Below are 23587 nucleotides of genomic sequence, written 5' to 3'. Positions count from 1 at the left end.
ATTGTGTTTATTATTTGTTTGTTGAAATTAAGCACAAAATGGAGGTCCTTAGAACACCACAAAATTAATTCAATTTTTAGATGCTGAATTTGCGATACTTTTTGTATAGCTTCAAAGAAGACTCGATATTTGTTTTATGGCGGATTTATATCGATAAAGGGAACTTCGAAATTTACCTTTAGGTTCTTGAGAAATGTCAATTAAACTGCTGAAGTTGCTTTTAGTGGAGGAAAGTTCTGAAGTCCGCCAACAGGGCACGGCTCCTCTACCCTACTTAGAAAATTAGAGGATACAATTAGACATTTATGACACAGTGTTGTAGAGACATTCCTGGAGAAAATTTGTTGAAGAAGAATTTTGCTTAATGGAGCAATGAACATAATTTTCTTTTAATTGTTATAATTGCCATGATATTAATTAATCAGTTATAAAAAACTTAAATTAAATAAACATGTATTTCTGCTCTAATAATGTCAATATATTAATCCTGGAACGATCGCAAGAGATATTCGACAACTCAGTCATTTGTTTCGTAATTAACGTTTCCTTATTTATTACTAAACTATTAAGTGGTGACACTTGGTAATCAATAGCTGTATTAGCCTTCAATTAAGAGTCAAGGCAGCATGATCTTGTTCTCGGTATTATTTTTACTCATCTCTCGCGCCGCTTCATGTAACTATAAATTAATAAATTAAATTCTTCTAACATCTTGCTGGTTTAATATTTCACCTGGTCAATTTTAACATAAATGCATTTAACGATCGCCTATATCTCACCTATAGCTCGTAAACTCTGCTCATCTTAATGGCAAAGTGAAAGTCGTTCGCTGATTAACTGATCGCGCACCACGTATGCCATATTCTGCTAAAACCAGAACCAACGAATAGCAACATTAACAATCGCGACTACGAATATTTGTATTTCCGTAGCGTGAACGTTTTATTCGAAAGATCCCGAAGATGAGAAAAGACACGCGTGCTGGCGCGAGTACGGGGCGCCCGGCGGTGGGTGCAGGGGAAATTAAATTAAATTTAAATTAAGCTCAATTAAGTAAGCCGCTTCCCCCATGGGAACACGGCTTCTGTGCCCTGAAATTCGCTCCTGGACGAAGGGGCAGTCTGAAAGGGTAGTGATCCTTGTCTAGTGCCGGATACGGAACTAATCTCTTTTAAATTAGTATTAAATTCTAAACGGGTTCAAGTCCGTGCTCGGCGGTTATTAAATTCCGACATGCTATCACCAAGCACGCCTCCTATTCAAATTCAAACCGCGACGCGACTCTCCTATGTTTTATACTACATATACGAATCGTAAATATACAACGAGTCCCCACCTATATCGCCGCCTCGCTTTCATTTCACCGTTCAAAGATTACGCGCCGGAGTTTTCACCGTGAACTCGATTGTCCATTTCAATTCGGTTTAACCGTTTAATATTTACCAATTAATAATCAATGCCTACGGGTGCTAACAATTTACGGTAACGCGCCGCTGTATTGATCACCGTGTGCCAGCCACTGGAATAGTTCGCTCTCGATTCATTTCTTATTATCGGTTTCGTTCATTTATTGCTGTCATTCCACGCGCGCGTGATACGGTAAATTCTCGCGAATTGTCCGTCAGCTTGTAAACCAAAATTGACAATTTGGGAAGAGGAGATACGATTATACCATTCTCGCGGCTCATTTTCATAATTGACAAATTGTTAATAATTATAAAACGAAGCGCACGATTACGTCAATTATGTTTGGAGAGAATGTTACTATGTTGGAGAGAATTTATTGTATATTGCGATGAATCGATCTGTGTGAAAATTGGAATATAATTTATAAAAATTGAAATATAATTTATAAAAATTCAAAAATGGACTAGGCGTAATTTTTCCACTTATAAGAGAAGTTCACGTCGCGCTGGGTGGTTAACAATGTTGGTAATATGGTATAACAGGATCGATTTTTTCTCCATCCTTAATTTCTGGAAGGGCTTGAAAAAATGAGTGTAAAAGTGATGAAAGAAGAGAGGAGTGTTTCGACTTCGGCCTGCTAATGGACTCATCAGTAAGGCGACCTGCTACACCCTGTCTTAAACATGAATGTTCGATGATCGATTATGGACGGTATCTCTCTAGCACCGGCGGACTAAATAGCTACAGGAAAAGCATCGACTTTGATGTCTCGTAGCAACAGATACGAACGATATTGTTGCCTCATTTTCTATCAATTTATATTACCCGTGAACTGTTTAAATATACGTAATACGTGTAACAAATTTTAAATATTTTCTATTTAGACAGTATTCTCATTTCACTGCAACGATGTCAGTAAAAAAATTAGATAATATGAAAAATATAAATTGATAAGATAGAAAAATAATTAATGAGGCAACTAAACACTTCAACACCACCATGAAGATTTTATTTTAATTAGAATAGTTAAGTTTCAAAGTAGTTAGGTCAGGCTTCAATAACATCGTGGATAATTAGTTAGGCCAAGCGTGATATAATTATTAATTGATTATACCAACGATCTGACAAAAGCGTAATTATCAGGATAAAAATCCGTTGTTCACCTATTAAATAAAATTATAGGCTAACAAAATCTTCATGAATTTTTTATTTAGAGCAATTGAACAATTGTACCGACAGTGAAACGAATTTAAGAAAACAACTTTTGCAAGAGAGCCTGTTGCTCGTCCAGAAAATTTGCATCTTTGCGCGAATAATTATTTTCCTCGATGTAAGCAAGTGTCCGGTGACTTATGGGCGACAATGTAGCCCGGAAAGTTTTCTAATTTGTTCAAAGAGAAACACGATTACCCTCTAGCGTCCATTCGTGCCTTGTTCAAGCAAACGAGCAAACAAGAAAGATTTCGCAAAACCATTTCACCGTTGTTAACTTTTGAAAATTTTTCGAAACAGTAGAATTCTATATATGCCGATCCCCTCCACGGCGACGTGTCAAAGAGGCAAACCTGTGTATTTACGTCCGGTTGTTTAAGCGGCCTCCACCGCATAATATAGAGTGGCTGGCGGTAGGGAACGGTCTCTTAAAAAATTCGCGACATCGGGCCTGGCCGCGATACACAGAGACCGCGGCACGGGCGACGGAGCCATAATGGACACCGGTGGGGAAATTCAAATTTTCGACCAATAAGAAACGGGGCGCAGTTACCAGGGTTCCACGGGAGCGCAATTCCACCGTTCGCCGGTTCGCTGCCGCAGAATTTATATTCTTGCGAAATATGTCGCGGTTTACGAGGGCGAGCTTCACAAACTCGGCTCTTTTGAATTTTTAAATTTGGAACGCGGGCCTTGGTATCCCGTTCTTCCCGCGGTTTACGTTCAATAGGGCATCTTTTTGATTATTGTGATTCCGAAATAGTGAGCGGCGCGGGCACGAGCCGGCTCCCTCTTTCTCTCCCTCTTTCTCTCTCTATATATCTCTCTATCTCTCTCTTCTGGCTGGCATGTCGACCTACGACCCCGGCCGACGTCAAGCCAGCGACCTACGATGGTTTTTCACCGAGCAAGAGAACACGTTAACAATCAAGAGATTCCTCGTTGTGTGAAAATGAGAAAGTCCATTGGAGGCTCGCGTTTAATTCCGCGGAAAACTAGGACCGCGCAAACTGTCGTCATTTGAGCACCGCGAAACTGGCATTTCCGAGCGGGCTGAAAAAAAAGAAAAACGCCGGATGGAACAACGGTGCCTCTATTATCGGCCCGAAATATCTCCGCGAAGCCTCGCAAATGTGTTTAACGTTTGCTGCGCGCGAGTGCCGATTGTTGTTCTCCTGCGCGAGCTTCTAGCACACCGAGATCGGCAGACGAGATGCCTTATATCGACGAGAACGCCGGAGTGACGATAAATAAAGCGACGTTCAATTTTGTTGCCAACTTAGGATTAAAAAAGGTAATTGTAATAATGTGTTACAAAAGTAGTGAGATTATTGATTTTATATATTTATGATATAGAAATTATATACGAATGATGTATAAATATTATAGTAACAAAGAGAATAATAGTTTAAAGTTGTCAATATATTATTGAAAATTTGTTAAAATTATTAAACCATGAAAGAACTATCTGTTTCTTGCAATTGACATAGAAAATGTTTATTTGTTATAGAGGTTTGCGATTAGTATGATTTATTCCTAACATAAAATCATGAAACACCTAAGAAACGTAGACTTGTTAAAATGATCACTATGTTATATAATATAGCACAGTTATATAATATATAATATATCATAATATATCAATATTTTATATATAAATGATCACTATGTAATATATTATTATATAACCGTAAAATGTAATTTAATATAAATAGAATTAATGTAAATAAAAAAGAAGCAGACGAATATACCGTGAGATAATATTCCATAAAATCTAATAATATATATCTTCATTTTCTATGAAAAAATGACACTTAATTTCTAACCTAGAAATGAATTTCGTTCACAATTTCAAATGCAGAATTAAATTTGCATGTTTCAACGTTTCGCTGCTGGGAGAAAGGGATGAAACAGTTCGGTTGAAGATGCGTTGTTGATTGGAATAAAATTCGAACGGTTTCTAGGATAGCAGGGGTTGCTTCGGCGATGTTTCTTTGGTCGAAATTTTCGGATATCAAAGCGTGGAATCCGGCAAGAGCCTTAGGACGGTGAATACGGGCAAACCGCACGAAGTTTAAAAAATGAATTCGCCGTGCCGAAGCGAAGCTAGCAGGAGCACGGTCATACATTTAGCAGGGAAAGATCCGCCCTCCACCTTTTTCTTTCGCAGTCGTGAGCATTGCATGCGGAAACGCAAGGCGCATGCATTATTACGCGACTCGAAGCTACCGCACTTATTCGCGAACTTTTAAACATTATTCATTTATCATCGGATGATTCTTAATTTCTCGTTGAAACCTAATCACTCAACTTAATAAAAGAATGAGATCGCGTCTTGTGGTTTGAATAAAATACGTGTTTGAAACACGTCGTGCTTCCGAATTAAATGATATGTTAATTGGACGATATATTAACATTCACTGAAACTTTCAATTTTTATTTAGATCAAATGAAACTAATTGTAATAAATTATATTAACAATCCTAGATAAAAGCACAATTTCATGTTTTGTGTGTTAATCGTTTCTTTTTAAAATGATATGTGACTAAATTATTCTGATTATAATCTTTTTCATTAATTCTATTTTACATAATGGAATAATATTCTAATGATAAAAGCGGTTATTGTATATTTTATTATCATTTTTACATATAGCTGCTAAATGAAAGTAGAACACGATACGTATCACGATTTATATATAACAAAGAAGCTAGAGAGAGAGCGGTAAATAAAAGATTATTAAAATTATTATTATTATTGTTGATAAAAGATCTCCCATTAGTCATTCAAGTCGACAAATAATTTAACGCTAGCTTGGAAGAAATTACAATAACCTAGCGTAATAATTAATAATCTTCGAAAAAGTCTTCGAAAATGTATCGTAGCAAAAGGAGCCAAATTTTAACCTTTAGCATAAATTATGTTCTTCAGTTTTATGATTGCCATTTTCGCGAAACTTAGTATAATATATGTAAAATATGTTACATGTGTAAAACATTAAGTTGGAGTATCTTTGTTTATAAAGCAGCTGGATATAAATTCTACAGATATAATTCCACCCTGTATAGTACTCAGTATTGCACAGGTGATATTCTAAACCAAACATTTTTGCTCTCGCGTGTTCAAAATATGTTCGAATAATTAGGAAAGTCGTCGTGCGCACGTCATCTCGAAGATTCGAGTTTTAACGGGGGCGTAGCTCGGACGCATACATTTTTGCATGGCAGCCAGGCACACGGCAGAACGGGACGATCTTCCACGTAGCGACAGGCTGCGCTCCCACCACCCACCCACCCTCGATGGTATTAGAGCCGCCGTTTTCCTGGCCAACCGAAATTAGCATAGGGGATTAGTGCGTCCGTGGCTTAAAGTAGACACGCATGGTTGCATGCCGATAAGACTTTATTAACGTCAGGTTTATTTATCCTGTAATTTCGTCCGAGCCCGTGTGACCCTACCTACCGCCGCTCTCCACCCATGACTTTCTCTGCGCGGCTTTCGGGATGGGCTGCCACGCAACCACGGGCGCGAGAATTTTCGGTGGCCGGGAAAAATAAACGTTCGCTCGAAAGAAACGGAATTTTTTAATTGAATCTCCGACCGTTCGTTTTCTTTTTTTCGGAAATTTCCTGCTTGACCATCTTGTGCCCCATCTTTATAATTATTCACGGAATATTATTTCCGCCGTCGTAATTGTTACAGCGAAACGAGAGCCGAAGAATTTCGAATAGACGTCCGATTTACATAAATTAGGAAAATAAATATTTCGCGATTATACTGTGAAATAGTCTCGATGTCTAATTTTAATAACAATGTACTGACAAGATCGGATTTTAAAAATTCATGGTACATTCTTTTGTAGAAAATATTTCGTAATATTATACTCCAATCTTTCATTACTGCTTTCATTAAATTTTTGAGTGCGTAGCTCGTACCACAATTTGATAATAAAAATCTGCGTGGCGAATTTTGTATATCTTGTAACATAAAGCAGAAGCTATCGTGCTGTCATAACTGTTAATTAATTAATTATTATTGAAACTCATTTTGTAGCGAACGTTTGGAGGAAGGTTTCGCATGCAACAACACTTTCAAAGCATAATTCAATAATGTTTATTACAAACGTTTCGGTTTGTAAGTGAAATACATGTATAAAATATTTGTGACGGATAAATTGGTGATCTATAATAGTAACTGTAATAAAGAATTTCTTATTAATTAACCTTAGGAAGCTTGGCGTCTACTACGTTCACACTTTGTCTACTTTAATACTCGTAAAGTGGAATTACATTACTGCCATGTTTATCGCGTGAACTCGCAAAGTAATCGTAACAATAAACGGATAAACTGGAAGTTAGTTATTTAGTTTAATAGACTATCTTTTAACCTCTTCTATTTTTACTGGATTCTAAGATCAATGTATCGTTTACATTTCGATTGGAGTATCTCTCACAAACGATCTCGGGATTTTCAAGCTTTAATGAGCGTATTTCAAGTTCACGTATCGAGCCAGTAAAATATTCTTATCTTTAAGCTCGTCGAATTGCTGATCAAGGCCATTTATTCTTTTTTATGGTGCAGTCCTTTATTTCCCAGACGACGGCAGGTCCCTTCATATACGGCGTGTAACAAAAGTGTTCGGACACTGGTATAATTTCGAATTCTACGTCATATACTTAAATAAGTATACTATGAAGGGAAAAAACCCTCACGGTGTTTTAATGTAGAATATATAAACGTCAGAATACAAAAATCATCAATTCAGTATGAAAGGTTATGTACGTAATGAAAAAGATATATTTTTTAACAAAAACATTCGTTTGAAATTATGTTCCATTCTTAAGTTTTATTATTAGTTTTATACCTTTATTATTTAATCACGTTTCAAGAAGTTTGACATCTTAAAAATTGTTTTTTATTTATAATTTATATCGTTTTATATCTCTATCCTGCACTATTTCATGATGTTTCTATAGCGTGCATTGACTTTAGTATGAATTCACTTTACGAGGACAGACAGATACGTATAAATATAATTTGTTATCTTTTAATGCATCTGAAGATATTTGCAAAATTAGAACGCCATTTGAATTAATAACAAATTATATTTACACGTCTGTGTATCTTATACGTCACTGTTTATCCTCTTCAAATTTACAGCGAGTTACAGCGAAAAATATACTTACTATAAAAAATATCGCGAAATCGTATAAAATAGAGCTATAAAACGACATCGATCATAAATAAATAATAATTTTTAAGATGTCAAACTTCTTGGAATATGTCTTAAATTATAGAGTTATGAAGCTAATAATGAAAACTTAAAGAAAGGTTATTTTTGCAATTTTTCAATTGAATTCTTCTTCAATAATTTTTTCATTATGTAGGTAACCCTTTCTACTACATAGATAGTTTTGTCTATTTTGATATTCATGTGTACATTCTATTTTAATATACTGTAAAGAATTTCTTCCCTTCGATGTATGCAATTTATTTAAATATACGTCACGGAAAGACGAAGTTATTGTTCGAACGCTTCTGTTGCTCGCTGTACATACGTATCGTTAAATCTTTATACTCTAGTGAACGGGATGAGTACCACACGCTTCTTTAATCAGTTAAAAAACTACACGTGTCGTAACAAATATATGATATTATTTCGGGTAACCATCATTGAATACCTACAAGACGAGATCTACAGTGTGTACTATTCTGTAATACGCTGAACACGATGTAACCGAAGATTTACAAGAAATGAATGAACCATGACAGTTATTTATATAAACATGAAAATGTACAAACAGAGATTTTTAACTTAACAAAACGCGAAACTATATACGTAGTATAATTACCTTTCAAGAAACATTCACCAGACACACTTCCTCCTTAAATAATTAATTCAACCGTCCGGTCGAGTCGCGGAAACAGTTTCTCGTCCCAGCACAAATTTAATATTCAACCGTGGATTTGTTAATAAAACGAAAAAAAAATAAAAAAGAAAGAACTCGCTGCAGCCGCAATTCCCACTTGAAATTACTTTCGATGCTGTCCACGACTCGACCGGCTAACAATAAATAATTCTCGAAGAGGCGATGCGAAACGAAAGAGCGCCATCCATTAAAAATACAGAAAAAAAAAACTTGAACCGAGGGTGCCGCGTCGGGCGGTGTCGAAAACGAACGAGACTAATTCTCGTCAGGATCTCCGCTGAAACTAGTTTAAATAATTTAACCGCGACTTCGGCTCGCCGTACACAAAGGCTTGCTTTTCTTTTCTTCTTCTTCTTCTTATTTTGATCGCGGCGAGGCTTCCGGCAGATCTGCTGCCACGCGCTTAAAAGAGAAGTCGACTCCCAGACGGGGCGCGAGCGCGGCACTAAAATGAAAATCCCGCGGCTTGAGAATCGGGAAGGAATCTGTTGGATTTTCGTCGCGCTAAACAAAATGTGATGCGCTTCGATCCGCGCGGTGCACGCCGGGCTACGGGCTGAGGCGAAACAAAGAGGGGAGAGAGAAAGGGAAGAAAGAGAAGAAAAAAAAGTGCGGCGGGGCGAGTATTCGACTAAAAGCATTCCGGCGAACAAAACGTAAGCTGGCTTGGAAATACAAATTTTATCCTGGTATCTCGTGGAATAGTTTTCCTCGGCCCTCGATAGACACCGTTCTGTATAGTGCATTTCATCCACGCACGATGCATCGGAAGACGCGTATATCGGGTCGCGTGCATGCTAGCGCGATCGTTCCATTCAGCCGGCGGTTCTTCGTTCCTCCTTTCCTTTTTTTTTTCCTTTTTTTTTCTTCTTTTTTTGCCCCTTTCTCCTTTTCCACAGAATTATCGCTGTGCGAACACGCGTGCTGGCTTTCGAGGGCGGAAGAGCTAATGAAGAGTTGGCGACAAAAGCTGGAATCTACGATTTTTTTTTTGCGGCCTTTGTGCGGCCCGTCGCTATTCTTACCGAAATGACCTGCCGACAAAAGGAGCTTATTTGAATAAAATCATCGCGGTATTCCCGGACGGATTTATTTACGGGTTACTGTTCACGGCTGTGTACGAGGGGCTAACAAATTTTCATGGATAATTCAGCGAAAGAGTGGAACATCTGGAGATTCAATATTTTCTATGTTAAGTTAATGGCTATAGTTAATAAGTTGGTAATTATTATCATTTACCATCAATTGTAATAACTTAAAAATAATGCGAACTTAATTTTTAACATCATCAAAGTTTCGCATTTGACATATTAATTTTTATCATAAACATATAAAAACCCAATGAAATATCATAAAATATAGTAACCAACAAGCTATTGACACAATATAAATTTTTATAATATAATTCCTACGTGTCTTCCATTATTTTAGCAATTTACATACGGTACATGAATTCGCGCAATCTAGTAACCGTACAGGAAAATACAGCGAAGCATTTGTAATTATTTTTACGTAATTGCAATCCGTTTCTGAACATTGTAGTTTTCTTTTGCTGAATCAACTTTCTTGATTCGTTGGAACGAAACTCTGGTTAGTTTTATCCTGATCGCAACGGGCGCATAAAATTCTTGCTGAAATAGTGGATACGTTTCTGTGTACGCATTGTAAATAACAGTGTACACGAAAAAGGGTTTCCACTCAAAAATTGATTTGCTTACTGTATCGCGTGGAAGTTGTAATTCGAGCTCGGTTCTAACGAAAACATGGATGCAATCACAATTTATTCTCTTTAATTAAGAAACTTGTGGACCGAACATACCGAGAGAGCAAAATATCTTGTTAACCCCTTGCGCTATAATAACGAGTCAGACTCGTGACGAACATTTCGTGCGAACGATTCGATAAATATGGCTGCCAATCGTTTCTATTAAATTGAAACAAAATTTGGATCCTCTGTCATCGAAATTAGGGAGTGAAAGTAGACGAGGTCAATCGGGACACTAATTAAATAATTAAGAACGAAACAGTCGTAATCAACGCAGCTCTGAAAGACGCAATAGCGCAAGGGGTTAATTAGGTATAGCTTACCTTGAAATTCACGGCTCAACGAACCGGTTATTCCGTCTTTTTTCTGAGATACGATTTTTTGTAATAGTCGCAGAACATGTAGAACATGGTGAGAATTTGTGACATGTAGATGTACGCCACCGGTTTCCGATGCGGCTCGCAAGAAGGGAACAGTGTTTGACATGTGTGACCTATCATGATAACGAATTGGATCTGCAACCACAAAAAGATACATTTTTAATCAATGGCGTATCGCTAGGATTTCTACAAATATACGAAACATATTCACCGAGCTGTTATTATTAAACATTTTTCGCATTCGAAGCTATTATAGACAACAATCACATTTTTGACAATTATTTAAATATAAACTTAACAATATTATATAGATATAATAAAATAAAAAGGATTTTAGAATTTGTCAAATTTTAAATATTAAATTCTGAATGGCTCCGCTCCGGAGTCCTCGAGTGCAAAGGATTTAAAATGTCCATGTTTGACATCGAATAATCTTTGGTTTCTGTTTCAATTGTAATTTCTGCATCAATCGCAGTTTAATCCGATTTGACAGTGATTCACGAATGTAAAATGCAATATGAACAATCGAATGAATTTACGAAGACTTGTTCAAACAATCGAAGAATTAAGCAAACTGTAACGGAAAAGTTTTATTTTTCGTAAGGTCTATAGTTCAAATATTCATCGCAGTTACGATTGTTTAAAAAAGAATCGTTTATATTTTACAAAGAGTTACGACGATGAACAAATAAAGTAATCAAATAATAGATATTCTAAAAACGAAGTGAGATATTAACAATTCCCAAAATAGAACTATAAAATACATTTAAATACAAAAATTCTAGTCAACAATTATAATCTACACTTATTATAATTATATCTACGCTTCCCAAACTTGACCATTTCTGTTTATAAACTAATGAACAATTAGAGAGAACTTGCTGTATATTTAAAAATTGTTTCGCTCCGACGTAACGAATTATCTAGATTCGTGTAAAGGACTAACCTCCCGTAAAATTGTCGAGCTTCCATCGCGCGCAGTTATTAAAAAAACCAATTAACGAGCATTCGGTAGATAAAGTGTCAAGTTCCCTCGACCGCATACGAAAATGACACTTCGACGTGCCGACCGGTCCACTTCCCAGTCGTCCCACTTTGCATAGTGTAAACGCTTAGCTCGAAATTAAACGTCCACGTAACCCGATAAATCGTCCCGTCGATATCTCGGCAGAAATAAAAGTTCTCGGTCGACGGATTATTTAATTAAAAACCGTGCCGTTGTCGTTGGTCCGGCGTCCCCCGCCACCACCACCACCCCCCCTCCCCCCTGGCCAGCCACACCGCCTGCTATTTCATCAAGCTGTTGTTCCTCCGTGGACCACGACGCCGAAATCGAATCGACGCTCGCGACTACAACACGTATAATTTTCCATCTGGCACTTACGACCTCTTCAACCTTCGTCAGAACCCGGTTATCGAGTTAGGAAGAACGATTCGCGTATATGACCTAATATTCCCATTCCGAGGATAGCGCGCGCGCGCGCGTTCACTGCGCCCGGAAACATATTGCGCCTTTTGTACTGTGATTCGATAATTAAACATCCAGTCGTACTCCGTATTTGAGCTGTACGTCTCCGCTTTGTTGACTGCTGACGAAACGCAAAAGTAATTGTTCGACGGGGAATATTATATTATAATATTATGTAATTTATATCCCTTATAATTTATATTATCCTTTGCAATGAGTGGCGATTCGAAGACGCTGATGAAAATTATTACGTCACGTATCATAATAAATTTTATCAAGTTTTATTATATTCAAAAAATTGTTAAGAATCTGTTAACCGTTGCACAAGTCGCAAGATTCGATTCTATAATGTTTAAACTGTAAAAGATTATGTCAAATGGAAACGTTACAAGTATTTGGGAAAATATTTTGGATTTTTAATTTAAATGGATTCGATTGCAAAGGGTTGAAACACTGGATGTGGCGAAAGTTTTGTAGGAACTTTTTGTATGAACTGTGATAATCTTTAAAATTAATCTTTAAAATGACCGTGGACAAGATATCGCGAAATTTGTTTGTAGAAAGTTACAGAAGTTCAATAACTGACAATTCTCCGATCACCGTTCCCTGGTTTTAGATAAAAATTTCACAAGTAACTTAATAATGTAATAAAGAAATCTATATTTAGCAAAGAAATCTTATCTTTAAAATTACCCCAAAAAAATTTCTTCTGTTGAAATTTTACAGCGCAAAAACAATAAAATTGAAGTAAACTAAATTTCTCAAAGGTCAAGGGAAGAATTTTCTTCGAGACGAATATAGGCCAACATTTTGTAGACGTTGGCATTGACATTTATTAAATTTTTAAACAAATGGGTGGCACCAGTTTTTCTGGCCCTCTTTTTGAACAGGAAAAAGGCTGTTTCTGAAAAGGTTTCAAGCTTGTGAAACTAGAGACCTCGTTCTTTAAAATGTGCCCAGGTAGAATGTTGTAAGACCTTTTCTACACAAAGTTGCAGAACTTCAAAGGTCAACTGATTTTAATTTTGTGCAGAATTTTTTTCAATTACTTTCGATTAAAAAACCTAATTGCACAGAAAAATTTGAAGATGCGCCAAATGTTCAAAAAATTAAATTTGGATCCTATTAGGTAATTTTTCTTCTTCGTTCATTTATTGAACACGCTATAGTGATTCATTTGAGAACGCAAGTTCAAATCGAAGCGAAAGGGTTGTTTGCAAAAACGGACTCATCCTCGTTGTTTCGATACTTCTCCGGAAAAAAATAGTATTTTCGTCGTCCCTCCTGACGTTTATATTTCACGGCTACGTATGCCCCATCTGCAACTTTTTGCAAGCTGACAGAAACATAAAGAAGAATTTTATTGCAGGTGGAACCATCGGCTCTGAAACCACCTTGCTCGGATCGATACGTTTTTCGGGAAAATTGACTTATACATTTTTGAAAATATCAAGGTGTACCTGAAATCGACGAAAAATTTCAAAGGAAAAGCTTGGACCTTCCTACCAAATAAAATTTACCAAATATAAATTTCCTACCAAAATTAAATTTTTCAAAACAAATCGAATAAAAGAAATATTCTAAAATTAGACTTAGAAATTGAAAAATATTCTCATGAATTAATGAAAAAGCAAAAGTCAGTACAACGATGAAATGTCGATATATTCCTTCCATCCTTCTCTTCGGCTAAAACATTGTAATTAAATTATTCAGCAAGATTATTTTATCATTTAACGAAGAATATTTAATAGTTCAATGAAAGCAATGATTCTGAGAAAATATTCCCACTGAAATCAAAAACTAGAAACGAAATTATTATTACAGCAACAGATATAATTTAGCCTGCGAACTTTCTGTACGTTGGTTGCAAATAATTTCTCGCAATCGATGCGCGAACATTTTTACTTCCCATCTAGACCCGCGGTCTAATAAAAAACAATTTCGTCCCACGCGCGGAAGCGACTTCGAAGGGCTTCGGTCAACGCTCATAAAATAAAAAAAAAAAAAGGAGTGAAACAAGCACCGCCGAGCGGCACTTTAAAAAAATACGGGTTCTTCCAACAGCTTTCAATTACTTGGGCGCAAAAATTGCGGCGGAAGAGTAACGGCAACATAATTCCGGGATTTCTGAAAACCGGCCTTCCGCGTTGCCGTGTTACCAGCGGAAAAGTCATTCAATGGCCCCCGTTGTTTCTCATCGCGATGCGTTATTGGTGCAGATTAATTTCCTTTAACCGCGTTTCTACCCGGCACGCCGGCGGGGGCCAAACGTCAATAACAATTCCACTTTCGAAAAATTCGACCGCACGACGGAATGTAATTTTACGGTTACGCGATACGGGGACGCGCGTGCACGGTGAAATGAGCGAATAACGCCTCCCCGGCACGGCAATTCAGTCAGCGCAACGAACAGCACAACGACAATATATGTATGCATTCCGGGGCTGTGCGCGCCGCTCGGCGCTGCTCCGGCCGCGAGCGCGCGCGCGCGCGCCAGATAGCGAAGTCAGATACAAAATGGGAACGTACCATTTGTAATCCTGTAATGTATTGTTTCCAAGGCGCGATCCTCTTCTGCATCTCCGGGCCCAAGCAGGCGAGGAGATAGTAGGTGTACATAATCACGTGCACTATGCAGTTCGGCATAATCGGGAACGTCCACATACCGCCTGCGAACAACACGGTTCCCGAAATCGGAAGAAGACTTTGAAAAACATGGTAACGCGTTTCTGTTGTTATAGGATAATTAACCCCTTCGTTACGGCAGTCCGCTCCGCTGTTGTCACGTCACGGAACAGGATATTTATAGTCTTACATTACGTAATATTATATTGTATTCTATTTTACTGTATTGTATTGTATTTATTATATTACGTATATTATATTTAAATAATACCATATGTCGACTATAGTCGGCACTCGTAACGAAAGGGTTAAATCTACTAATATTTTTATATTTTCATAATATTGGCATTAAGCAGTATTTATCTTATCTATTTCATTTATTTTACTTCTTTTTATCTATTTTATTAATCTCGAATGGTATCTAATATTTGAAAAATTAGATAATAATAATTATTATTATACCTATAATTATATATAATATTATACCTACTCGTTAAATAAGCTAAATCAAAGATAGTTAAACATCGGCAACAGAAAACTAGTATTTTATTATTATTATTCCAACTAAAAAGGAACTAACAACATACTTAATAAATTGTGTACAGTATCTACATCACCAGCCTCCCCTAATTATAAATCAAATAGTACAAGTTCTAATTTTATGCAGCGATCAACGTATTAACAAAAATTCCATTTTGTTTATAATCATTGGATGTTTATGATCATCGTCGCACGCATACTTCTCATTCTTTTTTATCAATTTATTTCCAAAGGTATCGATCAAATAATTTGATTTTTTATCGAATCGCGCGTAGAGAACAATGCCGGAATGAAATCAAGAGATAAAAGTAATCGAGTTTGAATAGATTGGAATTGGTAACAACGGCGGGTTCATGTATGCAGATTTACCTGGCACGAATTTGCACGTTATCCAGGAGAGAAGAACGGTGGAGGTGTGATGGTAGACGTGGAGAAAGGTGGCCTGGTTGAACTTCTTCCTGAGGATGAAGATTATTGTGTCGCCCAACTCGAACAACTTCAGTATCAGAACCCTCCATATCCATCGTGCCATCTGTTAGGAACGATAAGCGTCTCATTCATGGGACATTTGCATCGCAAGTTGTATCGGTGACGAATAAACTGCAAATATTTATACTAAATAAAATGTCGACGATACTAATGAGCTTATTTCAAAGAATTTTTCGCTGGGCTTGCATAGAATTAATTAAGCAAATATTTGCTTCTGTACGGTTCAAGCATTGTAACACTGTACTGTACTGTTTATTGTAATATTTCTCTTTGTATTTACCGCATAAAAATCTGCAGTCTGATAATAAGGCTACTCACGCGATAGGACTCAGGATCGTGCGAAACAACGTGAATTTCGCATCCTAGGGAAAATTTCGTAGTGAAACCAGATGTAAGAAGCTGAAAATTGCATATTTTATTAATACTAATTAAGGTAATATAATTGTTGAGTAAAGTAAAGCATTATAGAGCAATATAATTAATTTGCGATATGTAATAACATTTTTTGCGATATGGTAATCAAAGTCAATTTAATCGCAGAAATAAATTTCATCGACATCAAGCATTTTTCATTAACAAAAGTAATAAGGTTCGCGTACAATCGGTAAGATTCATTAGACCTTCGCGTAAACATGGAACCAAAATATCGAATGTTTTTACACATTTTATTTCCGGAAAAATCGACGTTTTCCAAGAGCCCTTCATTAACAACAATTTTCCTCGACATCGCGCATTTATATTGTTTCCATAAAATCCGTTACGCTCTGTTCATCGAAATTTCATGTAATATTTTCTTGCGCGGACAAAATTGTTTCCAATCAAATTGCCGTTTTTCATTATTACAAGTGCGTACGTGAAAAACGAGATAGCTATTTCGGGCGGCCATTTTCTATCTTAAAACGAACAAAACGATACTTGAAACAATGGAACTGCTGATTTAGTTCGAAACGCGGAATTTCGGCGGAAAGGTTTTTTTTAAACGTTGTAATGGAATTTTCGAGCTGCATGGAAAATAATAAAACTGAAACACATGCGTCGAAAATCTCCAATCAAATCGTGTCACAGTCGCCTGTTACAAGACAGACAAAAATTGTTCTCTCTTTTTCTATTGTCGGTTTTGAGCTTTTTAACGTTTTTTTTTTTTTTCGGTGCGCCAATCCGTCGCATTTTAACAATGTCCGAATGTTTAAACGATCTCTTTTTTTTTCTCTGGAAACTGTCGATTACTTGTTACGGATTACGAAAAAAATATAACTTTTAATAGATCTCTTTTTTTTTTCTCTGGAAACTGTCGATTACTTGTTACGGATTACGAAAAAAAAATGTAACTTTTAATATTTAGGTTAGATCGTAACATGTAAATGTGAAGAGTTCTTCGTACGATGTACAACGTCGAAGCCGTAATTAACGCGTACCATTATACTACTTTCCACGAACACGGTGTAGCCGCGAAAGGGATTAAACTTTTGCGCTCGTGTGTCTAGCAGTATCTACACCGCGTATTTCATTTCGGAAACTTGGATATTGAAGTTCGAACGTTAGAAATATTCCGGACAGCTCATTTTGTATTCTCAGAATGAGAAGTAGCAGAATCATCCGTGATTTTATTAATAAATTCATGAGTGGAATAATTATAGCATTCGAACATTTTCAGAAGCAAGTATAATTTTAATAATAACTCTGCAACCTGTTTTTTACATCTGAAACTCATTTGTTGGTTGCGATAATCAAAGTTTTATGGAACTACGAAATATAAAATTAATATTGCAGATTTGCTAACAGATTCTGGTGAAATTAAATTATTTGTTCAATTAATGATCAATTCAATTTCTTATTCAGTTAATGATGAATTCAATTTATTATTCAGTTAATGATGAATTCAAGTTATTATTGAATTAACGATCAATTCAATTTATTACTCAATTGGTGATCAATTCATTTTATTATTCAATTAATGATCAATGCAATTTATTATTCAATTGCATATTCGTTTAATTTTCATTTAAACATGTAGCAGAACCACATTGGATATGCTGTACCTGGCAATGTCTCTTTCATAGCGGATAATACGCGGATATTCCAGAAATTATAGTAGCCCGTGCTGCATAATATTAATAATTGAACTGACAGGAAGTTCGTCCTATTCTTACCCCATAGAATACAGCTGCGCTTGCGGTCGCCATAAAAATGTTATAAAATATCATGAGCTTGTTCAAGTTGAACGGCTTTCGGTTCTTCATATAAAGCGGACCGAGGCGAAGGACAAATGCGAGGTAAAGGGATATAATTCCTAACAATGGAACTGGGCTACCCATTAAGAACCAGTCCGCTACCCGAGGATCTAGAAAAGAAATCGGAGAAAGACAAATATAACGTTTTATCAACACGGCTTTATCAGTGCCTCGTAACGTTGGATCAATCGTTCGTGAATTCATGGCACCGTTTAGAAAATGTGCAAGATCCACCGCTCGAGCAAATTTTATTCATTGCAATATATTAACAGTGTAGAAAAAGAGGCACACGTATTAATTTATCATATTTTGTCGGTTACGTTAATGAATGAATTACAAGTGTGTAACAAATTAAAGTGTGTGCTAGTTGGAAATGTTTTGTACCGGAAACAATTAGTGTGATAAGTGAATTTAGTATACATTAGAATAATGTAGTAACGATGTGTATAATTAATCTATGTGTATAATTAATCTATGTGTACAATTAATCTAGTGTACAATTAATCTAGTGTACAATGAACACAACGAACAACGTTGAAATAAAAATGTTTAATGTTAAGATAAATTACCTGCCGCATCCTCCATAACGTATCGATACGTTTCCAAGAGTCCAACGTTCTTTAAGGAGTGAAGAAATAACCCACTGAATTATTCGAATCACGTAACATTCATAAAAGTGAAGAAAACAGTTAGAGTGCAGTGCGATGTAGAGACAATCGTTGAGAGAACAGTATAATACAGTGAAGTCAACTCACAATAGTTAAAAGGAAGTTAATTTTTGATAGGTGTAAAATATTTTTCAAAAACTGTTGAGACGAGAAGGCTTGAGAACACTTGACGATTAAACTAGATATTTCTTTGATGATATGATGAAATAAATATATTTGAAGCAGCTGTGCCTGTTAATAATAAATCCAAAAATTTCATACCATTCCGTGAGACGCGAGTGAAACTGCGAACTCTAAAGAACCCACTGCAGTCGAACGAAAGAACAAACAGATTTTTCACAGGACGTTTCCGCAATCCTTAATCCATCTTTTGATTTTACACGGGAGTTACATCGACTCGAGGTTACGTTTCGAAGCTCGGAAATTCCGTGTTCAACTTAATAGTTCGCCGGATTGTTCGAAAGACGACGTTGACTAAAGCCGATGCCCGGCCAACATTCCGTATATCGATCAATTTTTCGTGTCCGAACAACAACGGAAAAATCCAACGTTCTACAAGCGACTGTGCGAGTCGAACGACGCCGCGGAAATATCACGTTCCATCTCGGGCACAACTTTTTCCATGCAACCAAAACGTAGAAACGATTCGAAACGTCGGCGTACGGTCGTCCGAATGCCACGCCGACCATTGGACGCAAACTATTGTCATCGTTGCAGTAGGACTCTATCGATTCATTGTAAATTATGAATCGGTTTCTATTAAAATTGTAGTTGTATCGATAGAAATGCGGCAATGGGTGAACGTCAGTGGCCAGCCCCGGCAACGAAATATTCGGAAACGTGTGCGAGGGACTGTCTGCGCGAAGCGATCGCGACTTTAAACTCGTGATGTGCATCGTGCCGGGACGGCGTGCGAATGAAAAAAGCGATAAAAGAACGTAGGAAAATTCGTGGTGACCGCGAAGGCGTGTGCAACGGGGCGACTATTATTTTCGAAACGTAATCTACTCGCGCGAAAGCAAGCGGAATCCGGAACGGGCTGTCGCCGAAACGCAGAAGAAAAAAACATACCTGAGGCACGTGAATTGGAAGACCTTGCTCATCCTGGCCGTCGAATTTACAGATATCGACTGACATTCGGGTTACTGAACGGTACGAATGGTAGCTAGCGACGTTAACACCGTCTTTCACGGTAGCAACCTACTGTCTAAGTTCATCTGCAGGGCAAGCACCCCTAGCAGTGACTCGGGGACAGGAACGTAGCACACAAGCACAGTTCCCTGTAAAGGGTTTCTCGCACACCCCATCTTAATACGATAAAGAAAACATGTTCAAGACCTGTACAGCGAAGAATATTTGTATATTTATCACGGAACGCGATTGGTGCTAGATCGTTCACCGAACCACGTCTAAAAAATCCATCGACGAGAATTCGAAAAATTTATTCCTCCTGCTCGTTAATCGATACTTTTCATCGATTTTTCGTCGGTCTTCGAGCTACGTTCGTAAACGGTGTCACTTCGAGAAGATCCAAAAGTGGCGGACACGGTTAGAAATATTAGAGAAATTTGTTTCTGGAAACAGAGAACACGTTCGATGGGAAATATATTGTTAATTTGTGTGTTTGCAGAAACATACTATGAGAATGGTATGAATATACTAAAATGTGAGACTGGCGAATCGATTTTTCTACGGCTCTCGTGAAAATATATAGGGGCGAAATGCGGAGAATGGCATTGGCAAGTTTAGCAGGCTTGTTACCTTACTATGCCAATTATCGATCCATTCTTTTAATTACTTTTTGTCCAGGCGTTGAATTAATTTCGCAGGTGGGTTCGCTTCTGAGAAATCTAAAAATGAAAACGATGTTGAAATACATGGAACGAGTAGTTGCGTAGACGGTAATAATAAATGTTATCAATATATAGTATTAATATTAATGTTAACATTGCATAATATAATATATGTTTAGAAGATATAACTATATGTTTAGAATTGTAGAACGATTTTTGTACATCTGACGCGTGAAACGAGCCAGCGATTCGATTTTGCTATTTTCTATGGCTTTGCTGAAAACAATGGGACTACCTGATGAGGATAGCATTGGCAAGTTTAGCAGACTTGTAACCGTATTATGTTAATGCCGGATCGTTTGAGTCTGCAGTTTATAGGTCATTGTAAAACATGGTCACATGACATTTGCTAATCAGGCACACCATTCAATTACCATAATCGTTACCTGTGTTTTTATAGTTAATTATACGTTTCGCGCGGTACGAATTGTTCGTCGGGCTCAGTGATATCGGCAATTAAATATTAATTGTTTCATTAAACAGGGGCCGGCCGTGACCAAAATGCAAATCAAAGGTGATAAAAATACCTTTCAAACTAAAATCCGCGAGACTTTACGATGGCGCATTAACACGTTAATGAAGTTATCGGGCCATTTAATTTTCTATGATTATGCATTGACGCATTGAACCGTGCAACGGTGTTATGCTTACTTGCATCGTGAATGCGTACAAAAGTTTCCGAGGCGATATCAAAGTTTCGAACTTTATTAAACCATTCAACGATATGCAATACAGAAAATCTGTTAATCGAGGTGAAAGCAGTATTTATTTCGCTTTTAATTTGTATACGCTGTTTTGATATTCTATTTAATTAAGTTGAAACGTCGATTGCAGATATTTGAATTTGATTCTAGGAATGATTTGCAGCATTCTTTTTTTAAAATATAAACTTTAATATGTAGAAAGTTTTAAACGACTCAAATAATGCATACGGATCTTCGTGAGTTTTTATTGTCGTTCCTACGAACGCTTTATTAGTGCGTAAAATCACTATCATGTCCCTCACACGCATCATGGGCAGCTCCATTCACAATACAGGTCAATAAAACTATTGTTGATAATACGACAGACCTATTTCAGACAAAACCAGAGCTCGTTTATCATCTTTCGCTTTTCAACGCAAAACTGTTTCGTTTTTCACCTTATTATATTCATAAATTCATAAATATTACCTGTCATGAGAAAGTACAATATCGTTTCACATTAATTATATGATAAAAATTATGTCGTTATAGAAAAATATTTCAATTTAAAAAATGAGAGTTTGAAATTATTGTTACACTTTACCATTTTATTACACTATCAGAACAATTTTATTATAATAATCGATCTGCTCCCCTTTTTAAGAAAAAATAGTAAAGAACATTGTTAAAGAAATAAGTATTAATTAAATATATAACCATGCTATAAGAATCCACGAAAAAGTGGAATAACTCTTTTATTATGCAGTATTTAAAACTATAAATACAAAAACAAAGTTTTCTATTCTTTTATAGGATAAAATATTGTCCTCAGTTAATTATTTATCTATTGTAATATTTAATTTTGCAAGGGACGATACGATGTAGAAAAAGGGATAGAGATTATTTTGATAGAACAATAAAATTTGAAAAAGCCACAGAAATGTAGCAGGTGTCATGATGTTACCCGACGTGTCGAAGTAATCTCGTTTCCTCGAATAATCCTCTAAATGCAGAAGACCAAGATATTGTAATTGTCAATAAAATATGAAACTGTTTCAACGATGATTCTAGACAAATTCTGACATAATTCTACACTTCCTTGAATATTTAACTAACCCGTAATAAATCCTTCCTGTTGCAACAAATGATTGCAATACAATTTCTAAGTCTAATTCTGAAATCATCGAAATCATTTTCTAGAACACCGTGTTTTCTAACACAAAATAAACAAAAAGATATACAACTCGTGAACTATACCAGTTGCATTTATATGTATTTATTTTTCCTAAATAGCAAATCTTTAAGAAAACTGAAAATTTTTTAAATTGATTGCAGAAAATCAGTAAATTGGATTTATTTCATCCCTTAATTTTAGCACTCGGGTGACGACTCTGCGACGCTATTAAAATTATTCTAACACGTTCGAAAATCATTTTTATAGATATCGTCAAAGATTCGATTTAAAAAATTGTTGAAAATGTAACTGTTATATAAGTCACGAGACGCAATTTCATAGAATGAATTTTGTTACATAAAATGGAAATACTATAAATAGAAAAATTATTTTAGATTTGTAGTTGAAATGACTTAATAATTTCAGTAAGCCAAAGATAATAATAATAACTCGTAATATTTCAAGTTTTCTATGAAATTCGCTCTTTCCGTTCACGGATCGATAAATTCCACAGTGATCGCGGAATGGATCAGAATGTGTTTCTCGTCTCGGAACAGTTCATTCGAAAAGATCATCATCGATGGTCTCTCGTTTACGATAGTCCGGGATACAGTAGCGGTGGCAAATCATTATGTTCTACATAGGACGAACGCAGTTCTATAGATGTACATAGGGCTTCTCTATATGCTGTCACTTGTACCAGGATTAGTTGTCGGGTACGTCGCGACGCCACGCCGCGGGCTCTGCGACGAACGTAGTCACGAATTGTCTTCGTACCTTGGCATCAGAAATTTAGTGTCGGGTCCCCCTTCTAATCAGATCAACTGCCTGCTAGGTTTCGCCTAGTTAACCCGAAGGAATTGATTCCCGTGGCTGGAATTCGTTATTTCTTTCGCCGAGACCTGATTAAAACCACTGTTAGTATCGAACGTGAAACATCATCGGACGGAATTCATACCTTTTCTGTTCGATAACACCGCGGATGCTTGATACCATGATCAGATAGAATCTCGCATAATTTTGATTGGAAAACGATACCTTCACTTCGCATCGTCGTCTTCTTTTTCTCCTTTTATGGGAACCAAATTTTAATCGATACACTCGGAATGCCTACTTCTTGTTTATTGTATCGAAATTTGAAATATTTATATATATTAATATT

The 23587-nt window shown here is 36.5% G+C and overlaps 1 protein-coding gene across 1 annotated transcript; it reads right to left on the bottom strand.

Moving 5' to 3' along the window:
* Positions 1 to 6721: 6721 nt before the first annotated feature.
* Positions 6722 to 23538, bottom strand: LOC144467946 (very long chain fatty acid elongase 7). The gene is given in 11 exon segments (XM_078176977.1): positions 6722 to 9583; positions 10638 to 10829; positions 14692 to 14831; positions 15697 to 15859; positions 16135 to 16215; positions 17967 to 18157; positions 18617 to 18665; positions 19787 to 19884; positions 19887 to 20289; positions 20477 to 23327; positions 23384 to 23538. Coding segments are annotated over 8 exon segments (1023 nt in total). The 5' UTR covers positions 20023 to 20289; positions 20477 to 23327; positions 23384 to 23538; the 3' UTR covers positions 6722 to 9583; positions 10638 to 10664.
* Between the last annotated feature and the right edge of the window lie 49 nt (positions 23539 to 23587).

This window comes from Augochlora pura, chromosome 1 (genome assembly GCF_028453695.1).
Source record: "Augochlora pura isolate Apur16 chromosome 1, APUR_v2.2.1, whole genome shotgun sequence".
Taxonomy (NCBI): Eukaryota; Metazoa; Arthropoda; class Insecta; order Hymenoptera; family Halictidae; genus Augochlora; species Augochlora pura.
The sequence above is the reverse complement of the archived record's forward strand: the minus strand, read 5'-3'. Positions and strand labels throughout refer to the sequence as shown.